Consider the following 19,137-nt stretch of genomic DNA (forward strand, 5'->3'; position numbering starts at 1 on the left):
ATTAAATTTTTTACGTTATATGGGGTTATATGGGGTCTAACAAATGTAAAATATAATCCATTTATGAAATTTAATTTGTGCCAATTCAATTAATTACTCAATGTAATCAATATAATAAAAAAATATTGAATTAATTTTATTTATTCTATTTTATTTGTATAAAATATTATAAAATATAATGTTATATATTATTTACCCAAGAAGGCATTTTATTTAAAATTGTTTCATAAATGTAAACTGTTCAAATGTCGAGCACAAATGTTAATAATAATAATAATAATAATAATAATAATAATAATAATAATAATAGTGTTAATAAAAAATTAAAAGCAATTTTATATTTTGCATTTCTTTCCCCTAACTGTACCACAATTAAACCGAACAGTGACAAAAACCGGGGTACGTACTGAACCATATATTTTGTTTACCGTTATACCCCAATATGCTGATATATATAGGTTCTGCATAGTACCTTTAAGGTTGTCCCAAAATTGATTTTCCAGCAGAAGCCTTTATTATTTTGTTAGACATGCTTTCCAGTAGACCCCTATAGCACTTAAATGTCACTTAAAAATACACTGACCAGGCATAACATTATGACCTTATAACATGATGACCAGTGAAGTGAATAACACTTTATCTCACTTTATTAGGTAGCAAGTGAACATTTTGTCTAAGAAGCTGGTGTGTTAAAAGCAGAAAGAGTAAGGATTTAAGTTTGACAAGGGCCAAATTTTATGGCTAGATGACTGGGTCAAAGCATCTAAAAAACTGAAGCTCTTATGGGGTGTTCCCAGTCTGCAGTGTCAGCATTTTGGAGGATTCAAGGAAGGAACAGTGAGGAACCGGCAACATGGGCAGCCAAGGTTTACTGATGCACGTGGGGAGCGAAGGCTAACTCCTTCGTCCGATCCAACAGACAAGCTCCTGTAGCTCAAATTGCTGAAGAAGTTAATACTGTTAATGTTCGACAGGTCAGAACTGTTCTGGCAGCAGAAAGGAGAACCAACGAAATATTAGGCAGGTGTTAAAAATGTTTTGCCTGATCAGTGTAACTTGTGTATTGTGTTGCTAAACAAACACATCTCTACCATAATTTACCATGCTAGAATTTATAGACCATGTACTACAGGATATACTTTGGATAAAATGTATATCATGTATTAAATGTAAATGTGTAATGACAAAAGAATTAGTTGTTTAAATATTCTTTTAGTAACCTTCAATTTTCTTATGAACTTACAACACTAGAACATTGCTTGTTTTCACTTCCTAAGAGCTGAATTATCACCTCCTCACCATCGATTAAAATCTTACTGTGTTTAATTTACACCTCAGTTTTTCTGTTTATTTGTACAAACCTGATTCCAGAAAAGTTGGAACACTGTACAAATTGTAAATAAAAAAGGAATGCAATAATTTACAAATCTCATAAACTTATATTTTATTTACAATAGAATATAGATAACAAATCAAATATTGAAAGTGAGACATTTTGAAATATTATGCCAAATATTGGCTCATTTTGGATTTCATGAGAGCTAAAAAGTTGGGACAGGTAGCAATAAGAGGCTAGAAAAGTTAAATGTACATATAAGGAACAGCTGGAGGACCAATTTGCAAGTCAATTGACAACATAATTGGGTATAAAAAGAGCCTCTCAGAGTGGCAGTGTCTCTCAGAAGTCAAGATGGGCAGAGGATCACTGCGGATCGCTGCGGTGAAAAATAGTGGAGCAATATCAGAAAGGAGTTTCTCAGAGAAAAATTGCAAAGAGATTAAAGTTATCATCATCTACAGTGCATAATATCATCTAGAGATTTAGAGAATCTGGAACTATCTCTGTGCGTAAGGGTCAAGGCCCGAAACCATACTGAATGGTCGTGATCTTCGGGCCCTTAGACGGCACTGCATCACATACAGGAATGCTACTGTAATGGAAATCACAGAATGGGCTCAGGAATACTTCCAGAAAACATTGTCGGTGAACACAATCCACCCAGCCATTCGCCGTTGCCGGGTAAAAAACTCTATAGGTCAAAAAACAAGCCATATCTAAACATGATCCAGAAGCGCAGGCGTTTTCTATGGGCCAAGGCTCATTTAAAATGGACTGTGGCAACGTGGAAAACTGTTCTGTGGTCGGACGAATCAAAATTTGAAGGTTTTTTTGGAAAACTGGGATGCCGTGTCATCCGGACTAAATAGGATAAGGACAACCATCAGCGCTCAGTTCAGAAGCCTGCATCTCTGATGGTATGGGGTTGCATGAGTGCGTGTGGCATGGGCAGCTTACACATCTGGAAAGGCGCCATTAATGATGAAAGGTATATCCAAGTTCTAGAACAACATATGCTCCCATCCAGACGTCGTCTCTTTCAGGGAAAATTTCCAACATGACAATGCCAGAGCACATACTGCATCAATTACAACATCATGGCTGCGTAGAAGAAGGATCAGGGTACTGAAATGGCCAACCTGCAGTCCAGATCTTTTAGCCATAAAAAGATTTGCCGCATCATAAAGAGGAAGATGCGACAAAGAAGACCTGAGACAGTTGAGCAACTAGAAGCCTGTTTTAGACAAGAATGGGACAACATTCCTATTACTAAACTTGAGCAACTTGTCACCTCAGTCCCCAGACGTTTGCAGACTGTTATAAAAAGAAGAGGGGATGCCACGCAGTGGTAAACATGGCCTTGTCCCAACTTTTTTGAGATGTGTTGATGCCATTAAATTTAAAATCAACTTATTTTTCCTTTGATATTATAAATTTTGTCAGTTTAAACATTTGTTATGTCATATATGTTGTATTCTTAATAAAATTTTGAAATGTGAAACTTCCACATCATTGCATTCTGTTCATATTCACAATTTGTACAACTTTTTTGGAATCAGGTTAGTAAAAATGCTACAGGTGTTAATTGAACAGTGGGCTTTTTGCAGCATGTGCTCAGATGCGGTTCTTCAGAGGTTATCTTGGTTACACTGTGCATTGTTGTACCACTCGACTATGCAATTGTATACCGGAATTGTATATTTCAGTTCTTGGACAAGGGGGGAGTACCCAACATCATGAGGGAGGAACCTACCTCCACAATTATAAGCGACATGGAATTAGAAGGCCACTAATTGTACATATAGGTGCATGACATGAAGACAATTTCAATAACAAAGCAACAGCAATTCAAGCAACACTTTCAAACTGAGCAATTGGCTCGAAAGATTTCTCGGATTTTCTCGCTGGTATTAGTTTAATATTTTCTGGAAAGACTATACTCTACTCTACTCTACTCAACTCAACTCAACTCAACTCAACTCAACTCAACTCAACTCAACTCAACTCAACTCAAAGCTTTATTGTCATTCTTTCACATACACAATATACAAAAGCACAACATGTATTAACAAATGGACATGGGTGCATAGACAGTGAATTATAACAGTAAACATTTAACATAAGTTAACACATAAATTAAACACCTCCTCATTCATGTAATCATTTAATCAACTGATCATATGGCAGCAGTGTAATGCATTAAATAATGCAGATATGGGCCAGGAGCTTTAGGCAGTTTTTACATCAACTATATGTATGTCATAGAAATGTGAATTTGTTTATTGCATGATTGTTAGTGCCAGACTGGTTTTAGTATTCCTATAACTGCTGCTCTTCTGGGCCTTTAACACACACACACACTCACACTCACACACACACACACACACACACATCGTTCTCTACTGTTTACCCAGAAGTGCAATGAAGAAAAACGTTCAGTGAGGGGCATTTAGTAGAATGGGAATACCTTGTTTATGAAGGTTTATAAAGATTAAACACAGTGAGGTTGAAACACATCTTGTTTTAATTCACATTCACATTAATTCACACATAACTTTGAGCACAGGTGAGGACTCGTTCGATTTGCAAACGGTGGCGTTGGAGATGGAGGTTTTGGAGAAACAGATTCGCGAGCTGCATGAAAAGCATGCCCGGCTGCGAGAGCGGAAAGCGGCGCTGGAAACATCCCGGGCGGACGCGCACTCGTCCCAGGTAAATTCCCGGGTTGAACCTAACGCTCCCAGCACCTCAACTCCGCGTGTTTCTCTGCCCAGACCCAGCGCACCTACAACTCCGGCAAAGGTGCAACATGGACCCTGGATGCGGCAGCAGCGGAAGAGACAAGCAAAGCCCCGGTCGAGGACGTCTCCCCCGCCACCACTACAGGCCTTCGAGATCTCGACCGAGAACCGCTTCGCCCCTCTCCGCGAGACGGAACGCGACACTGTGATTCTCGGAGATTCCATCGTCCGGCATGTCCGCGCTACCGGAGCTAAAGGTAAGGTGCACACTCGCTGTTTTCCTGGTGCTCGTGTTCTTGATGTCGCTGCGCAGGTACCCGCGGTCCTGAAGGAGAACTTCGGGCGGTTGTTCTTCATGCCGGAACGAACGACACCAGGCTGAGACAAACGGAGGTATTAAAGAGGATTTCAGGATCCTGGTGGAGACGGTACGCAGCACATCACCCACAACGAGGATCATAGTGTCAGGACCTCTTCCCACTTACCAGCGAGGGGCTGAGAAGTTTAGTAGACTTTTAGCTCTAAATGAATGGTTACAGTCATGGTGTCGAGAACATAAACTTCTCTTTGTTAATAACTGGAACTGTTTCTGGGGCGTCCTAGGTTCTTCCGCCCTGATGGCCTGCACCCCAGCAGAGTTGGAGCAGCAGTGCTATCAGATAACATCTCTAGGATACTTCACACCATCTGACTGGTAAGACATCAGGAAATCTTCGACAATGAGAACACGCATACAACAGACCAAATAGTTACAAGTTCACACACAGCCCAGTTTATAGAAACCGTATCTATCCTCGTGTAGCAAAACCAAGAAGTAAATACACAAGATCCAGAAACAATCTCATTGAAGTTAAAACTGAAAATGCCAGATAAACAAACACCAAAAAGTTTTAAAGTTTGGTCTTTTAAACATTAGATCACTTGCACCCAAAGCACTGATTATAAATGAGATGATCACAGAGAATAATCTCGATGCACTCTGTCTCACTGAGACCTGGATTAAACCAGGTGATTATATGGGTCTAAACGAGTCGACACCGTCAGGATATGTTTATAAGCATGAGCCCGTCAGACTGGTCGTGGGGGTGTAGGAACCATTTATACTGCTTCTCTTAATGTTAGTCAGATGTTAGGATTCAGCTTTAAATCATTTGAAGTGCTCGTTCTTAAAGTTGTACTTTCGGACATACATAGTAAACTCGCTCTGGTCACCGTGTACAGACCCCCAGGACCCTACGCTGATTTTCTTCAAGAGTTTGCTTGTTTTCTATCAGATCTCTTGATCAATTTTGATAAAGTGCTGCTTGTAGGAGACTTTAATATTCATGTAGATGATGTAAACGATGCTCTAGGATTATCATTTGTTGACTTATTAAACTCTTTTGGGGTTAAACAAAACGTCACCAGACCAACTCATCGCTTTAACCACACACTAGACTTAATAATATCACACGGAGCAGACGTCACTGATATAGATATTTTACCTCAGAGTGATGACATCACAGACCATTACCTCATACTGTACACACTACCGGTAGAGCAGATTAGCCGTGTTGCACCACGTTATCGACCTGGTAGGACTATTGTTCCAACCACTAAGGACAGATTCGTAAATAACCTGCCTGATTTATCTCAATTTCTCACTAAACCCATAACTACTATTAATCTTGATGAGATAACTAAGAACATAGACCTTATCCTCACTAGCACATTAGACACCGTTGCCCCTATCCGGTTAAAAAAGGTTAGAGACCAAGCACCTGCATCTTGGTATAATAGTCATACACATGCCCTCAAGAGAACAGCACGTAATCTGGAGAGAAAATGGAGGAAAACTAAATTGGAGGTATTTAGAATCGCAGATAAAGACAGTATGCTCAGCTACAGACGGGCGCTAAAAGCTGCTAGAGCTGAACACCTGAGCAAACTTATAGAAAACAACAAAAACAATCCCAGGTTCCTTTTCAGTACAGTAGCTAAACTAACTACAAATCAGGGCTCTGAAAATTGTGTTCCATCACAGTTTAGTAGTGAGGACTTTATGATTTTCTTCACTGAAAAAATAGATAACATTAGAAAAACAATTGTGGCAGTTCAACCTCTTACAGCATCTCCTGAGACAGTGTTACCTTCAACTCCACAACTCCACTGTTTTACATGTATAGGACAGGAAGAGCTGTATAATGTTATTGCCAAAGCTAAATCGACAACATGTCAGTTAGATCCAATTCCTACTAAATTACTGAAGGAAGTGTTATATACAACTGGTGAGCCTCTTCTAAATATTATTAACTCCTCACTATCTTTAGGTCACGTCCCTAAATCCCTCAAGTTAGCAGTTATTAAGCCCCTCATTAAAAACCTAATCTGGATCCAAACACGTTATCAAATTACAGACCAATTTCAAATCTCCCATTTATGTCTAAGATTTTAGAAAAGATTGTCGCTGCACAGTTATGTTCCTACCTGCAAGAGAACAATATCTTTGAAGAATTTCAGTCAGGTTTTAGGCCCCATCATAGCACAGAAACTGCTCTAGTTAAAATAACTAATGACCTGTTTTTAGCTTCAGACCAAGGCTTCATCTCGCTGTTGGTTTTACTAGATCTTAGTGCTGCATTCGACACTATAGACCATGATCTCCTCCTAGATCGCTTACAAAATTACATCGGCATTCAGGGACAGGCATTAAGCTGGTTTAAATCCTACCTGTCCGATCGTTACCATTTCGTAGATTTGAATGGAGAGCTATCCAGGCTAATGCAAGTAAATTATGGCGTGCCGCAAGGTTCAGTTCTAGGACCCCTGCTCTTCACAATATACATGCTTCCGTTAGGAAATATTATTAGAAGGCATGGAATTAGCTTCCATTGTTATGCTGATGATACTCAGCTATATATTTCATCTAAACCAGGCGATACAGCTCAATTAACCCGGATGACTGAGTGTGTTAAGGAACTAAGAGATTGGATGACCCATAACTTTCTACTTTTAAATTCTGATAAGACTGAGATTTTGCTCATCGGCCCAAAACTGGTATACAGGCGCTCCAGCATCTCAACCTGCATTTAGACGGATGTTCTGTAACCACTAGTTCAACGGTAAAAGACCTGGGTGTTATTTTAGACAGCGACTTGTCTTTCAAAAATCACATCAATCAGGTTACAAAACAGCCTTCTTTCACCTTAGAAATATTTCTAAGCTAAGAAATATGTTGTCTATATCCGATGCAGAGAAGCTCGTCCATGCGTTTATGACCTCCAGAATAGACTACTGTAATGCGTTACTAGGTGGATGTCCTGCTTCATTAATAAACAAGCTTCAGTTAGTCCAGAATGCAGCAGCCAGAGTTCTTACAAGGTCAAAAAATATGATCACATAACCCCGATCTTATCGTCCCTACATTGGCTTCCTGTTAAGTTTCGAATAGACTACAAACTATTACTTCTCACTTATAAAGCACTAAATGGTTTGGCTCCGTGTATCTATCCAGTCTTTTAACACGCTACAATCCGCCACGCTCCTGAGATCTCAAAACTCTGGGCTTCTAGTAGTTCCTAGAATAGCAAAGTCCACTAAAGGTGGTAGAGCATTTTCACATTTAGCTCCTAAACTCTGGAATAGTCTTCCTGACGGTGTTCGGGGCTCAGACACACTCACCCAATTTAAGTGTAGATTAAAACGTATCTTTTAGCAAAGCCTACACATAACACACATCACATCATAACCTTGTGCTCCAGAACATCTGATCACATGCACATTATCAACTTGTGCTGTTAATATCATGAACAGCAGCTACGCTAATTCCTCTCCACTGCTTCTCTTTCTCTCCCCATCCCGAGGCATCCTGAGGTTGCTCCAGCTCCAGTCACCTCCCACCTCGTGATGATTACGGACCTTTAAAGAAGTAGATGCCGAACTCACAAACATCCTGAACCATCTAGAGACGTACCAGTGCCATTTGGATCCCGCTACATGTGTGGAGTTTTGACATTGGACCTCCTGGAGTGTTTAAAGGCTCTGGCATGGAGAAGCTGATGCTGGATCTGTGGTGATCACAAATGCTGAGCTTATAAAACTCGGAGCTACTAACCATATAGACTGTTTAAGACTGCAGAAAGAACATTACTTATAATCTTATACTCCAGTAATCATGTTAGTTCTCACTCTCCAGTGTTCTGTATTGTTAAAAGATTTATGATCAAACTCTTGATGTCACCCAGATGAGGATGGGTTCCCTTTGAGTCTGGTTCCTCTCAAGGTTTCTTCCTCATAACATCTAAGGAGTTTTTCCTTGCCACAGTCGCCACGGCTTGCTCATCAGGGACAAATGCACACCATTCACCATCACTGTTGATTTGTGTAAAGCTGCTTTGAGACAATGTCTGTTGTGAAAAGCGCTATACAAATAAACTTGACTTGACTTGACTTGACATTCATAATTACAATAGTTTTTGACAAGTTCCATTACCATTCGACTCCATCATTCCTGGATTTTAGACTTTTCTTTAGTGTTGCATGGCCTCCTGGTTATCTGATACAGGAAAAGTACAGGAATTAGAAAATCAGAAAGCCTGTACTATAGCTACAAGACTCCTGCAGACAAAAAGGTAACTTTATTAATTCAAAATGCATTGTGTGTTAAACCTGATAAAGTGTAATATCACATAAAAAGATTAGCCTGCACACTGAATCCTTCGTAAGCACACAATTGATCCTTGCTGCATGGTATTTGCAGCTTCATGCCGAATGCTAATTTAAGAGTATTAGTGCAGTACAGCTCTCACAGGCTTTTTTATTCTTGTCTAATCGTGGCAAGCAATGCAAAAGCTTATTTAAATGAAGGTATTGACAAAATGTTTATATTCCAAACGACTGAGTGAGTCAAAACCCGAAGTGATGTGTTAGCATCTAGACAAAATAATTTACTGCATAACTGCACAGATCATTTCAAAAGTGTTCAAAGGCTTTTAGCATAGGAATTTGTTTTCTTGAAATTACACAAATTTAGCACTGTTTAGCAGTCAATAAGCATTGCCCCAGATGCTTGCTGCCACAGCATGCAGCACTGATTCACACTACCACTTTGACTGATTTGGTGCCATTGTTGTGCTCTTGTGATATATTGTCAGAATATCATTTGTGAACGAGGCAGCATATTGCACATGAAGGACTTGGAGAGAGTTACACTCTATAAAACATGCCCTAAATTTGTGGTAGGAACAGCTATGACAAAGGATAAGAAAGAGCATTTATCTGTCAACCAATAATGCATGAAATTAACACAGCCATGTCAGAAAGAGGGAGAGCAAGAAATGGAGTTTGACTGATTCTGTGTAAGGCACTTCTCTTTCTGCATTTTAAGTCATACTAATCATAGTTTAAATCCTGATAAGCTGAGCAGCACTTGTATACATTGAGAAGATTTAAAGTCACGGCGAGTAGACTTTAATTGTTATTCCAACCATATATAGTGCAGTACACAGTGAAAAGAACATGAAACATTCCCCTAGGATCGAGGTACTGCAGACAACATAAATTAACATACAGTAAAGGAACACAGAACACATAACTACACAAAACACACTACATAAAGCATACATTTAAAGGTGATACTGCTGAAAAATACACTCATGTCTACACTTCAACAGACTAACCTTGCTTACGGAAAAAAAAAAAAAAAGGAAAAGTCAGTTTCTAAAAAGAGCTGGGACAAAGAAACTAAGTGCTGCAAACAAACCAAACACTAAGGCTAAGGAAACCTTGTCACAAAGTTTGCCAATTAATGTGTCATCCATGTTGTGTAGCATGTTGTGTAGACTTGCTCCTTAAGAAATCTGGCCTGCTGCTGGATATTTTTTGTGAGTCAGTGCTCTGATCAGGAGCCTCCTGTGGTTCCTGGTGTATTTGAAAGATGGACTGTAGCTTGAGTCCTAGTGGATCTGTTGAAAACTCATCATAGAGGGCAGTGTGTGGCATCAACACTGTGCTACACACACACAAGTGCAGCTGCACAGCTCCCAACACTAGCATGGCACCCCTCCAGGAATAATTGTCTACCAGGAATTGGATGTGAGGTGTGAAAAGGAAAGTGACGATTTATTCACCTGCACTGGTGAGAGCTTTGGCAACGGGCCGCTGCTTCTTAAAATAGCAGCCCAGCATGGTTACAGTCCAGGTCAGAGCATAGTCAAAGCCAAAAAGAGGGCACTGTGTAAGAGACGAAAAGAGTTTAGGTTTAGGGTCATAGGTGTAGAGATAATAAGGAAAATAATAAATATAGAAAGACATATATTAACATTGAAAAATCCAAAAACACCAATTCCTTTTACATTTAAAAGTGCATTTTATGGTTGCAAACCTCAGCAATGCACAGGATACAACACGATTGAAATTCATAAGTTAGCGATTTGATATTTGACAAGACCAATAAGTCTGCTATGATATGTTTGGATTTTATAGGATCTGATCAATATATGACCAGCATTGGTCAGAACCTGGGGTAGGTCTACTGTGAATTTGCAAATTATGAAGGGATTGTAAAAGATTACTATATCTGAGTTATGGCAAATCACATATTTTGATACTAATCACATTATAATAATGTATAACAAACTTAAAGTTGTCGAATTGATTCAAACCAAAATGCAAAAATCAATGCACCAATCTAAATTTAACCTATTGTTCAATGACATGTGACCTGTGATACAAAGCGACACAACAACCATATATGTTAAAGGAAAGCCTATTAAAGAAAGTAAAACCTTTATTTCCCTCCTTCTTACTCAAGCCTGGGCAGCATTAAAGGGCATAGTGAAAAAGTGAGTGGTTTGAAAATTCCTCTGCAATATTAATCATGAAAGTTCTGTTTTGTTCAGTGACTATGTCGGCAGTAAAAAGAAAATCTGGTAGTGCATCAAACATCAAAGAGAGAGTGGGAAGGATGACTGGAGACCGTAATAATTCTGTATGCAGCTTTTGGTGAAAATGTTCTGTATAGAAGGAATTTGCTGTCTATAAGGACATGAGCATTGTTCACAATGCTCCAAAGAGCTTTCCATTGATAGATTATTATTATTATTATTATCAGTAGTAGTAGTAGTAATAGTAGTAGTAGTATATATGGTTGTATACTGTGGACCATACTAAGACAGTTTGTGTTCATTTCCCCAAACAATTATGCAAATGCAATTATGCATTTGGAAATTATTACTGATCTCCCTGGTTGAATTTTTAGCCACACACCAAACTATCAGATTCTCTCTTCTCTATAGGCTGATTTTATTTGGTTAATATTTACTCTATTACCATGGTGTCAGCTGTTCCATTCTGAGTAAACAGAAAGTGTACTGTAGGTGTGTGTTAAGTGGAATAACACATATATATATATATATATATATATATATATATATATATATATATATATATATATATATATATATATATATTGTAGAATTCCTTTAACCAGTTTTTTTTATGTGTGGTAAGTGGAATTAAGACTGAACCATGCCAATCTGACTGTTTAATTAAAACAAAACATTGCAAAGGCTAGCGGCAGGTGTGATTTCTGCCCAGCGCTTTTTAATGTCAAAGTGAGAAATTCAATAACCTGAAAGTAAAAGCAGGACTAAGGGGTCCAAAGCAGGTCCAAAAGTAAATAGCAGGACCAAGGGGAGAAAAAGAGAGGATAAGTCAGATAGTGAGAAGTTTCTCAGTGGCAGTCCTTTTTACCTGTCAGAAATCCCACAGTGATGTAAAGCTGGAACAGATTTTGACTGTATACTCCAACGACTATCCCTACACTGCTCAGCAGTCCTCCCAGCATCACCAAACTCTGTGGCCAACACATGCACTGAACGCAGAGCCAACTGGAGCTGAATCAGAGAAACACAGGAAACACATTTCTTGAACCATCATACTTACTTCAGTGAAAAATCTCCCCTGGATCATAAAGACTGTCTTGTGCTCATCCTAGTACTTGTGGATCGTATAGTATTTATATGATCACACTAAATATCTATTCAGCGAATTTAATGACTGATTTTACAGTGTATTTGTAAACATATAAGGATTTGTAAGTGCATTATAATATATTTATGTCACCCAGAAAAGGACTGGTTCCACTTTAAGTCTTTCTTCCCTTATGGTGTCTCTGGGACTTTTCTTTGCCACTTTAGTCCCCAGCTTCCCCTTTCCAGATCTAAATCTACAGCTTTGTAAAAATTTGTATTGATAAAAGTGCTTTACAAATAAAACTGAATTGAAATACTGTACTGCAAGGAGCCACAAAACACTGACAGAGCGTAAAATCCAATATATGAAGTTCAAGGAAAGGAATTAGAGAAATCATTTATTATTTATAGACTTTTGCTTTGCTGCACTTTGATCAGCTGTACGTTGTTTGACGTTACTTCTGAGGAACATGACTTCCACAAATGTCAAGATATTACAAGTGATGATTAGTGCAGAAATCATGCCGTAGTTCACAGGTTGTCAAGATGGCGTATGATTAAAGGTTTGTACAGAAGCACGTCTTGGCATTTGTGGAGTTTGCTCTTATGAAATACTAATCAGTCTCTGCAATACCGTGAGAGATTTATGCAAAGTTGGGTAAGAATTTTAATCAGCAGCTGCCCTCTGGTGGTAAAAGATACAGGTGTTAGCATGGAAATGCAAACATGCATTTTCTTTGGACACATCAGAGAAACTGCATAATTCAAAGAAACCTCGACTTTTTTTTTTTTTGGCTCAAGACTTCACACACATTCTACCCACTACCCACCAGCACACAAACATTTTTTTTCTGCCTTGTTTATTCCCTAATGTAATCTGATATGTTTGATGGACTAAAGCATACCTCTGATGTGTACAGTTGCTGCAGAGATGGATGTTATCTATGAGCTGCCTGCCACTGTGGTGGTAAACACACCAAATGTCAAACACAAGAAAGGCAGATAGCACAATATACCGGTCTTATCCACCATCAGGAGGATGTATGTGCGCTCTTTACCACAGACTAAATCTCAGACAATGAAAGTGGGTATGCACTGGGTCTTCAGGCTTCTAGGAGGACATGTTTAGCGTAGTATATTCGCTACATTTATTCATTACACTGCAAACAGAGAGTACAATTCAATTCGCAATTCTAAAACTGTTTAAATAATAAAACCTGAGCAGTTGTTACTATCATGCTGAATCTGTCTACATGGGTATAGGTCTATCAAGGTTTTCTTTTTGCCATTGACATTACTTTATATACTATATACTAGTGTATATTGTGGTTATGTATTACGAATATACTGTTTGTAACTTACTGTACCTTGATATGCCTCACTATACTTTAATCTGGATTTTGTGTGTAGTGGCTGCTCCCACTCTTTCTCCTACAGCTATGTTGCACTTTCTTTTGCTCATTGTGTAGATATTTATTGCTATTGCTATCAATGATTATTGCTATTGCAATTAATGAGTTATGGGAAAAACTACCATGGTTCAAACCATAAAGCACTTGAACTAGGAGTCAGATGTACAGTTCTATCCAACAGTTAATGCAATCTGGATAGATCATTCTACATTTTAGAGATAGAGAATAGGAGTGTATTGACTTTATAGTTGCAAAATACTGTGGAATTATGTTTAAAGTATTAACATTATGTGGTTTATTAATTTTGTAGTGATCTGAAAGGTCTGACACAATGTGCATTATGCTCAACAGGATACAGTATGTATAATTTTATGAGGTGATTTAGAGGCTCCTTTCATGGAATTCCCTTGTTCTACTGGATAAGTCTCAGACTACTTTTAAATACAGTAATAACCTGAAAAGAAGCAGAAAGACAAAGGAAAAGTATTGGACAGGAAAGCCATATTTGCATATACTAATGCACTGCTAAAACAGTACAGTGGGTGTGAATGCTACTACTTGTCTTAGTGAGTGACTTGTTGCATAGTTACTGTATTTGTTATGATAACGTATTTGTTATGATAATGTCAGGTTATGTTAAGCAGGTGTAGACAGTAGGTTCCTATTGTAGACAGTAGACTACCAGTTTAGCCCTGGCTGTTAATGAAATATTGAGGGTGTGGAGGATATGCATTACAACACTATATTTGGAAGGGCTTCATCATCACAAAGTTCTACCTTTAGATTAAAGTCTAGAGTGTATTTATTTTCCACTGATAATCAACAAACAATAATAAAAAAATAAAAGTGTAATTATAGTTATACTATAAATATGAATGATGTACTATAGTTAAAGTATAAAACTGTAGTTGTTAATATACTATATATAATATTTGCAATGATGTTAAGAAAACAAAGCTAAATAGTCCCAAATGTTACAGTATGGTTTTCAAAATCAGATGCTAGATTACTCTTTTTAGTATCCAGTGTTTTGCATGAGTACGTTTAGATCATCTACATCATTAGCTTCATGCTTAGCTGTTTCTTTAGCTTCATAAAGCTACTAAAGTGGTAACCATAACAGATCATTATTCAAAGCTTATTTTTGTTTAGTTTCCAAAACACTATTATTCATCCTAGCATACAAGTACCAGTTGTTGGCAGCTTGTTAAAAAGCAATGCATCACTGGAGGTCACTTGTTCCCTCCAACAACTCTGCAGCATTTGTACATATAAACCCCTTTACCCTAATCTTAAAGATAAGGAAATGTATAGTAGTGGGCAATTTACGTTGTTTAGGTATGTTTTATTTCTGTTTAATTGTAGTATATTTAATTTTGTAATATTCAGGTTAGTACAATATGATCTATGTTAACAGAATCAAATAAAGAATAGATTTGCTTTCAAGTTCTCTTCAACTTTAATGAGATTGGCCATTGTGCTAATTCTAAAGTCAAAAAAGTCAAATAATGATTTTAGCATTTTAAAAACTTACAATTTCTATGTTAAAATCCTAAAATCACTATGTTATAAAAAATTGCATATATTATAAATACTTCACACAGTCAAGAACTATTGGGCACAACTTTCAGGTTCCTACTAATGCATCTTGGATTTTCTGCCCTCAATCACAAATTCCAATTTAGCTGTCTCTGTGACCAACAAATATCCAAAAATCCAATAAGGATAATAAAATAAAACATTTTCGGACCATTCCATAAACACTGTAATCCTCACTAGCTCACCAAACTGAGTAAATCCTGAACATCCTCAAAAAAAAACTCTCATCTTGTAGAATTAAGTCCACTTACATTAATTAAGATAATCTCCATGTTAATCAGCTCTTAATCAGGAAATATGGAAGTAACATGTGAACGAGTGTATAGAATAAAGGCTAGGACACGATAGGGCTAGGATATCTCATGTACTGAACATTAGAGCTCTGTATTAAAAAACAACAGAGATAAAGTATTGGAAATGTGGAGTTGTGGACAATATGCAAACATCCTAACTAGCTAAATTCTGATTTAAGTTTAAAAAGATAAAATAACAAAAACAACAACAAAAAAACACCAAAGCACATGAGCAAAAATGCTGTGTTGATTTCTCTTCTGAATAATGTAACAAATAATTGCTTCATTATTCAGGGTTTGTTCTTTTACAGCTCTATGACACTGATTCTGCTGAGGCTTGACTCAAGAATTGAACTTAGATTGACAAAACAAATGGATTGCACTACAGTTCACAAAGGCACAGGGGGCTGTCTGTGGTGTGACTCTTTAAGGGTTAACCTTGTTAAGAGAAAATTAAATCCCAGCATCCCAAAGATGCCACTACCATCCATAGCCAAGAGAGCATCATTGGCTTTGCTCAGGTTTGGAAGGTAAAGCCTTGCACTGTAATTTGTCAGTCTGTGACACAAGTTAATTGAGGCCAACTGTTTGTTTATGTTTACTGAACAGGGCAGTTAACTCCCCTTCTTTAAGCATGTTCAGCAGTTTAAAATGATGCCTGGAAGCATGGGTCTGTCCCAGTTCCACAGTAGTCATGCAATAGGAAAGACCTTACTTTTTGTTTGACCTACTGTACTCCAGAAGTAAAAAGCTTTAACTGTACAGTTGCTTTTTTCCAAAAGGAACAAAGCCTTGCCTAAATTTCCATGCTTATTATTACAGTTTAACCTTACTTAACCTTACAACATGTCTTAGTGCTTCCTTGTACACTAGTAGCCTTTTATAAAAGAATGTGCATGAAAAGGAATTTGTGTGCAGGTGGGAGAAATGATTTAGCAACATGTTTAGCTCAGCTGTGGAATGATAGACTTGCAAATTAATAGGCAAAAATAAATGACTTATTTACATAAAATAAGTTTGGCACTGTGCTGCAAACTTCCAAACCATTTATAAAAAGATATGAAATGGTAGTGAGAAAATAATTACCTTACGCTTTTATATTACAGTATAGTATAGTTTTTGAATCGGGAGGTGTGCATTAATTTTCTAGCAGCAGCATGGCTCCGACAGAAGTTCCGGCTAGAACATAAATCATAAGTTAAGAATAATGGTCTAGTTCTTATATTCTTTCATACCTATAGTAACAGCTCATTCACAGGGGCTTGTGGTGGATGCTCAAATAAATTAATCTAAATGGATTGAAAGAACTTCCTGACATAGGAGACTCTTTAGGAGAGGGGACTTTATGCTTTATGGATATGATCAAATGTAGCCCTAAACATTGAAAAAATGTCTAATGTTTCATATAGCAATAAATAAAAAATAGTAATTATTTGGCAAATCATTGTTGTATTAATGGAATAGCACATATCAGACTGTTCTGACAATGCTATTTGACCGTGTAGTAATAATAATAATAATAATAATAATAATAATAATAATAATAATAATAATAATAAACTTTATTTTGTATAGCGCCTTTAAAAGAAGTTTCTAAAAGCGCTTGACATAAAAGATAAAATTAAAAGATACACATAATATTACAGACACTAAAACTAACCATACAGAAAATAAAAACCCAATAAATAAAAACAAAGAAGTCACTTAAAAGCTACCCTAAAAAAGTATGTTTTAAGATGGGATTTAAAGATACCCAGGGATTCTGCATTCCTAATCTGTGAGAGGAGGGAATTCCACAGTTTGGGAGCCAAAGAAGAAAAAGCCCGATCACCCACAGTTTTTAGCCGTGTTTTTTGGGCAGTTAGAAGACCAGCTTCAGAAGAGGGTAGAGCACGTGAGGGTGTGTAGGGGGTTAACAGCTCACACAGATAGTAGTGTAGAGAACATTCAGACTGTACGATTTATACATAATCAAGATGGAACCTTACTACTACTTATGATGCTTACTTTTTTGCATGTATCTCAATCACAAGTTTCAGCACCTTGAAATCTGGTTATCTTCAAAAGTAAAAATGCAGAAAAAAAATGAATTTTAATAATTCCATTGCAACTGTGGCACAGGAGCAGCTCAGATATTTTGACAGCCAGAATCTGATTAAAAAGTAAACTGATAAGGCTTATATCCATTTGGCTTATATCCAACTTGATCAAAGCCTGACATTTACTGTAAGGAAATCACACTTAGCTATCAAAGCAGACCATCTGTTTTTACTACTGTGTTTGTTAAACTGGCTCATTACCCAACATGATCCTTGCAGAAAGAGAGACTTAGCAAGACTTCAAAAAGTAAATATTTCCACATCTTTTTGGTGATATATGTTTATTTAGACATGTTTTAAAGAGTATCACTGGGTTTTAAAGGTTTGACTGCAGAGCTGATTTATAAAGCTGGAATAAAGTTTAGTTAGTTTAGCCACTCTAATTGCTTAAATCCAAAACTTTAATGAGGCAATAGCAGTAAATTACATAAATGATTGATTCTCAATGTGCGATCAAAATTTTTAAACAATCACTTTTGCCTCAGAAGCATGATGATATTTGGTTACAGAACACTAAAGCAAATTATATGAACCACTTGTCCACTCTTAAAATGATAAAAAAAAAAGCTAATTAAACATTTGATGTTTCATTTTAACCTCCAGCAGGAAGAAGTACTTGTGAAATAAATGTAGAGCCACAAATAATTAACCAACCTTTGTGATCCATTTAGTCCTAATTTGAATTTTTATTTTATCCAGTAGTTAATATATTTTCCATTCCACCGTTGCCTGCCACTGTTAGAAAAGGCAATTAATTTCTGCTGAAGGTTAATCTGTGCCGCATAGAACCCAAACGTGCTCATTCTGTATTCATTCAGGTGTCATTTCAGTCCACAACAGTGATCCATTGCTCCTGATTCACACACTTATAATGGGAGAACTACTGTACAAGAACCGAATGAAAAAATGGTTGTCAAGCTTTTAAGTGCTAATAAAAAAATACAATAAGCAGCATTTGAGATTTATTGATTTATCAAAAGATTTAATAAAAAATAAGTAACGCTTGCCTGATGAAATTATTAATTTAAATCTACAGGATGCTTTGCGATGCCCATTTTGGAATTTCCATTAGTAAAGATTAGCTGTTGTAACATTACAATACATCAGTGTATGTAGAGTGTTTCTACTTATGATACTGATGTTCAGCAGTGTGAGAAATGGTTTAACGGCCTACTACTTGTGAAATATAAAAAAAAAGTAAATAAATACTTAAAAAAAGGAATATGCACACACAGCATGCATGTGTACACGTACTGTAGGATCATGCTATTAAAACTACATCTAAAATTCTCACCAGGTGCAATCCAATTACAAACTAATGTTTCTTTAATGAATGAGTTTTATCCACAGTATAAGTGTGAAATGCATATCTGGTGCTGCATTAAATAAATTACATACATACATACATACATACATTCATAAATGGAAAACTATGCAAGTGCATAGGAAAATGTATTAATATCCAGCAAAACACATTTTAATCTGAGTGAACAAACTGAAAATGAAATAAACACCCACCTGTGGCTGCAGTTATCAAGTTACTGGCCTCAACTTATGCTGAATCAAAAAATTTGAATTAATTAAAGGTTAAATTTGGTCTAATTTTTGTCAAACTTTAAACAGGCTATACTGTATGTGCAACCATTTAAATGTAAAAGTAGAAAGTACAATTTTATTTACCATCAAATCTAATAAGTTGAAA

General features: G+C 36.9%; 2 protein-coding genes across 2 annotated transcripts in view; both read right to left on the reverse strand.

Annotated features, from left to right (window-relative positions):
* Positions 1-8,523: 8,523 nt before the first annotated feature.
* The window catches only part of kcng4a (potassium voltage-gated channel, subfamily G, member 4a), a 51,421-nt gene continuing 40,807 nt past the window's right edge, over positions 8,524-19,137 (reverse strand). Inside the window, exons 5-7 of the transcript XR_006927698.1 lie at positions 11,812-11,954; positions 10,188-10,290; positions 8,524-8,614 (exon numbers count right to left, since the gene is read on the reverse strand). The gene's annotated coding sequence lies outside the window, so the exon portion shown is untranslated. The remainder of the gene's footprint in view (positions 8,615-10,187; positions 10,291-11,811; positions 11,955-19,137) is intronic.
* Positions 9,332-11,994, reverse strand: si:dkey-246g23.4 (uncharacterized protein LOC559426 homolog). The gene is given in 3 exon segments (XM_046864920.1): positions 9,332-10,279; positions 11,814-11,913; positions 11,916-11,994. Coding segments are annotated over 3 exon segments (588 nt in total). The 3' UTR covers positions 9,332-9,870.

This window comes from Silurus meridionalis, chromosome 13 (genome assembly GCF_014805685.1).
Source record: "Silurus meridionalis isolate SWU-2019-XX chromosome 13, ASM1480568v1, whole genome shotgun sequence".
NCBI classification, from domain to species: Eukaryota; Metazoa; Chordata; class Actinopteri; order Siluriformes; family Siluridae; genus Silurus; species Silurus meridionalis.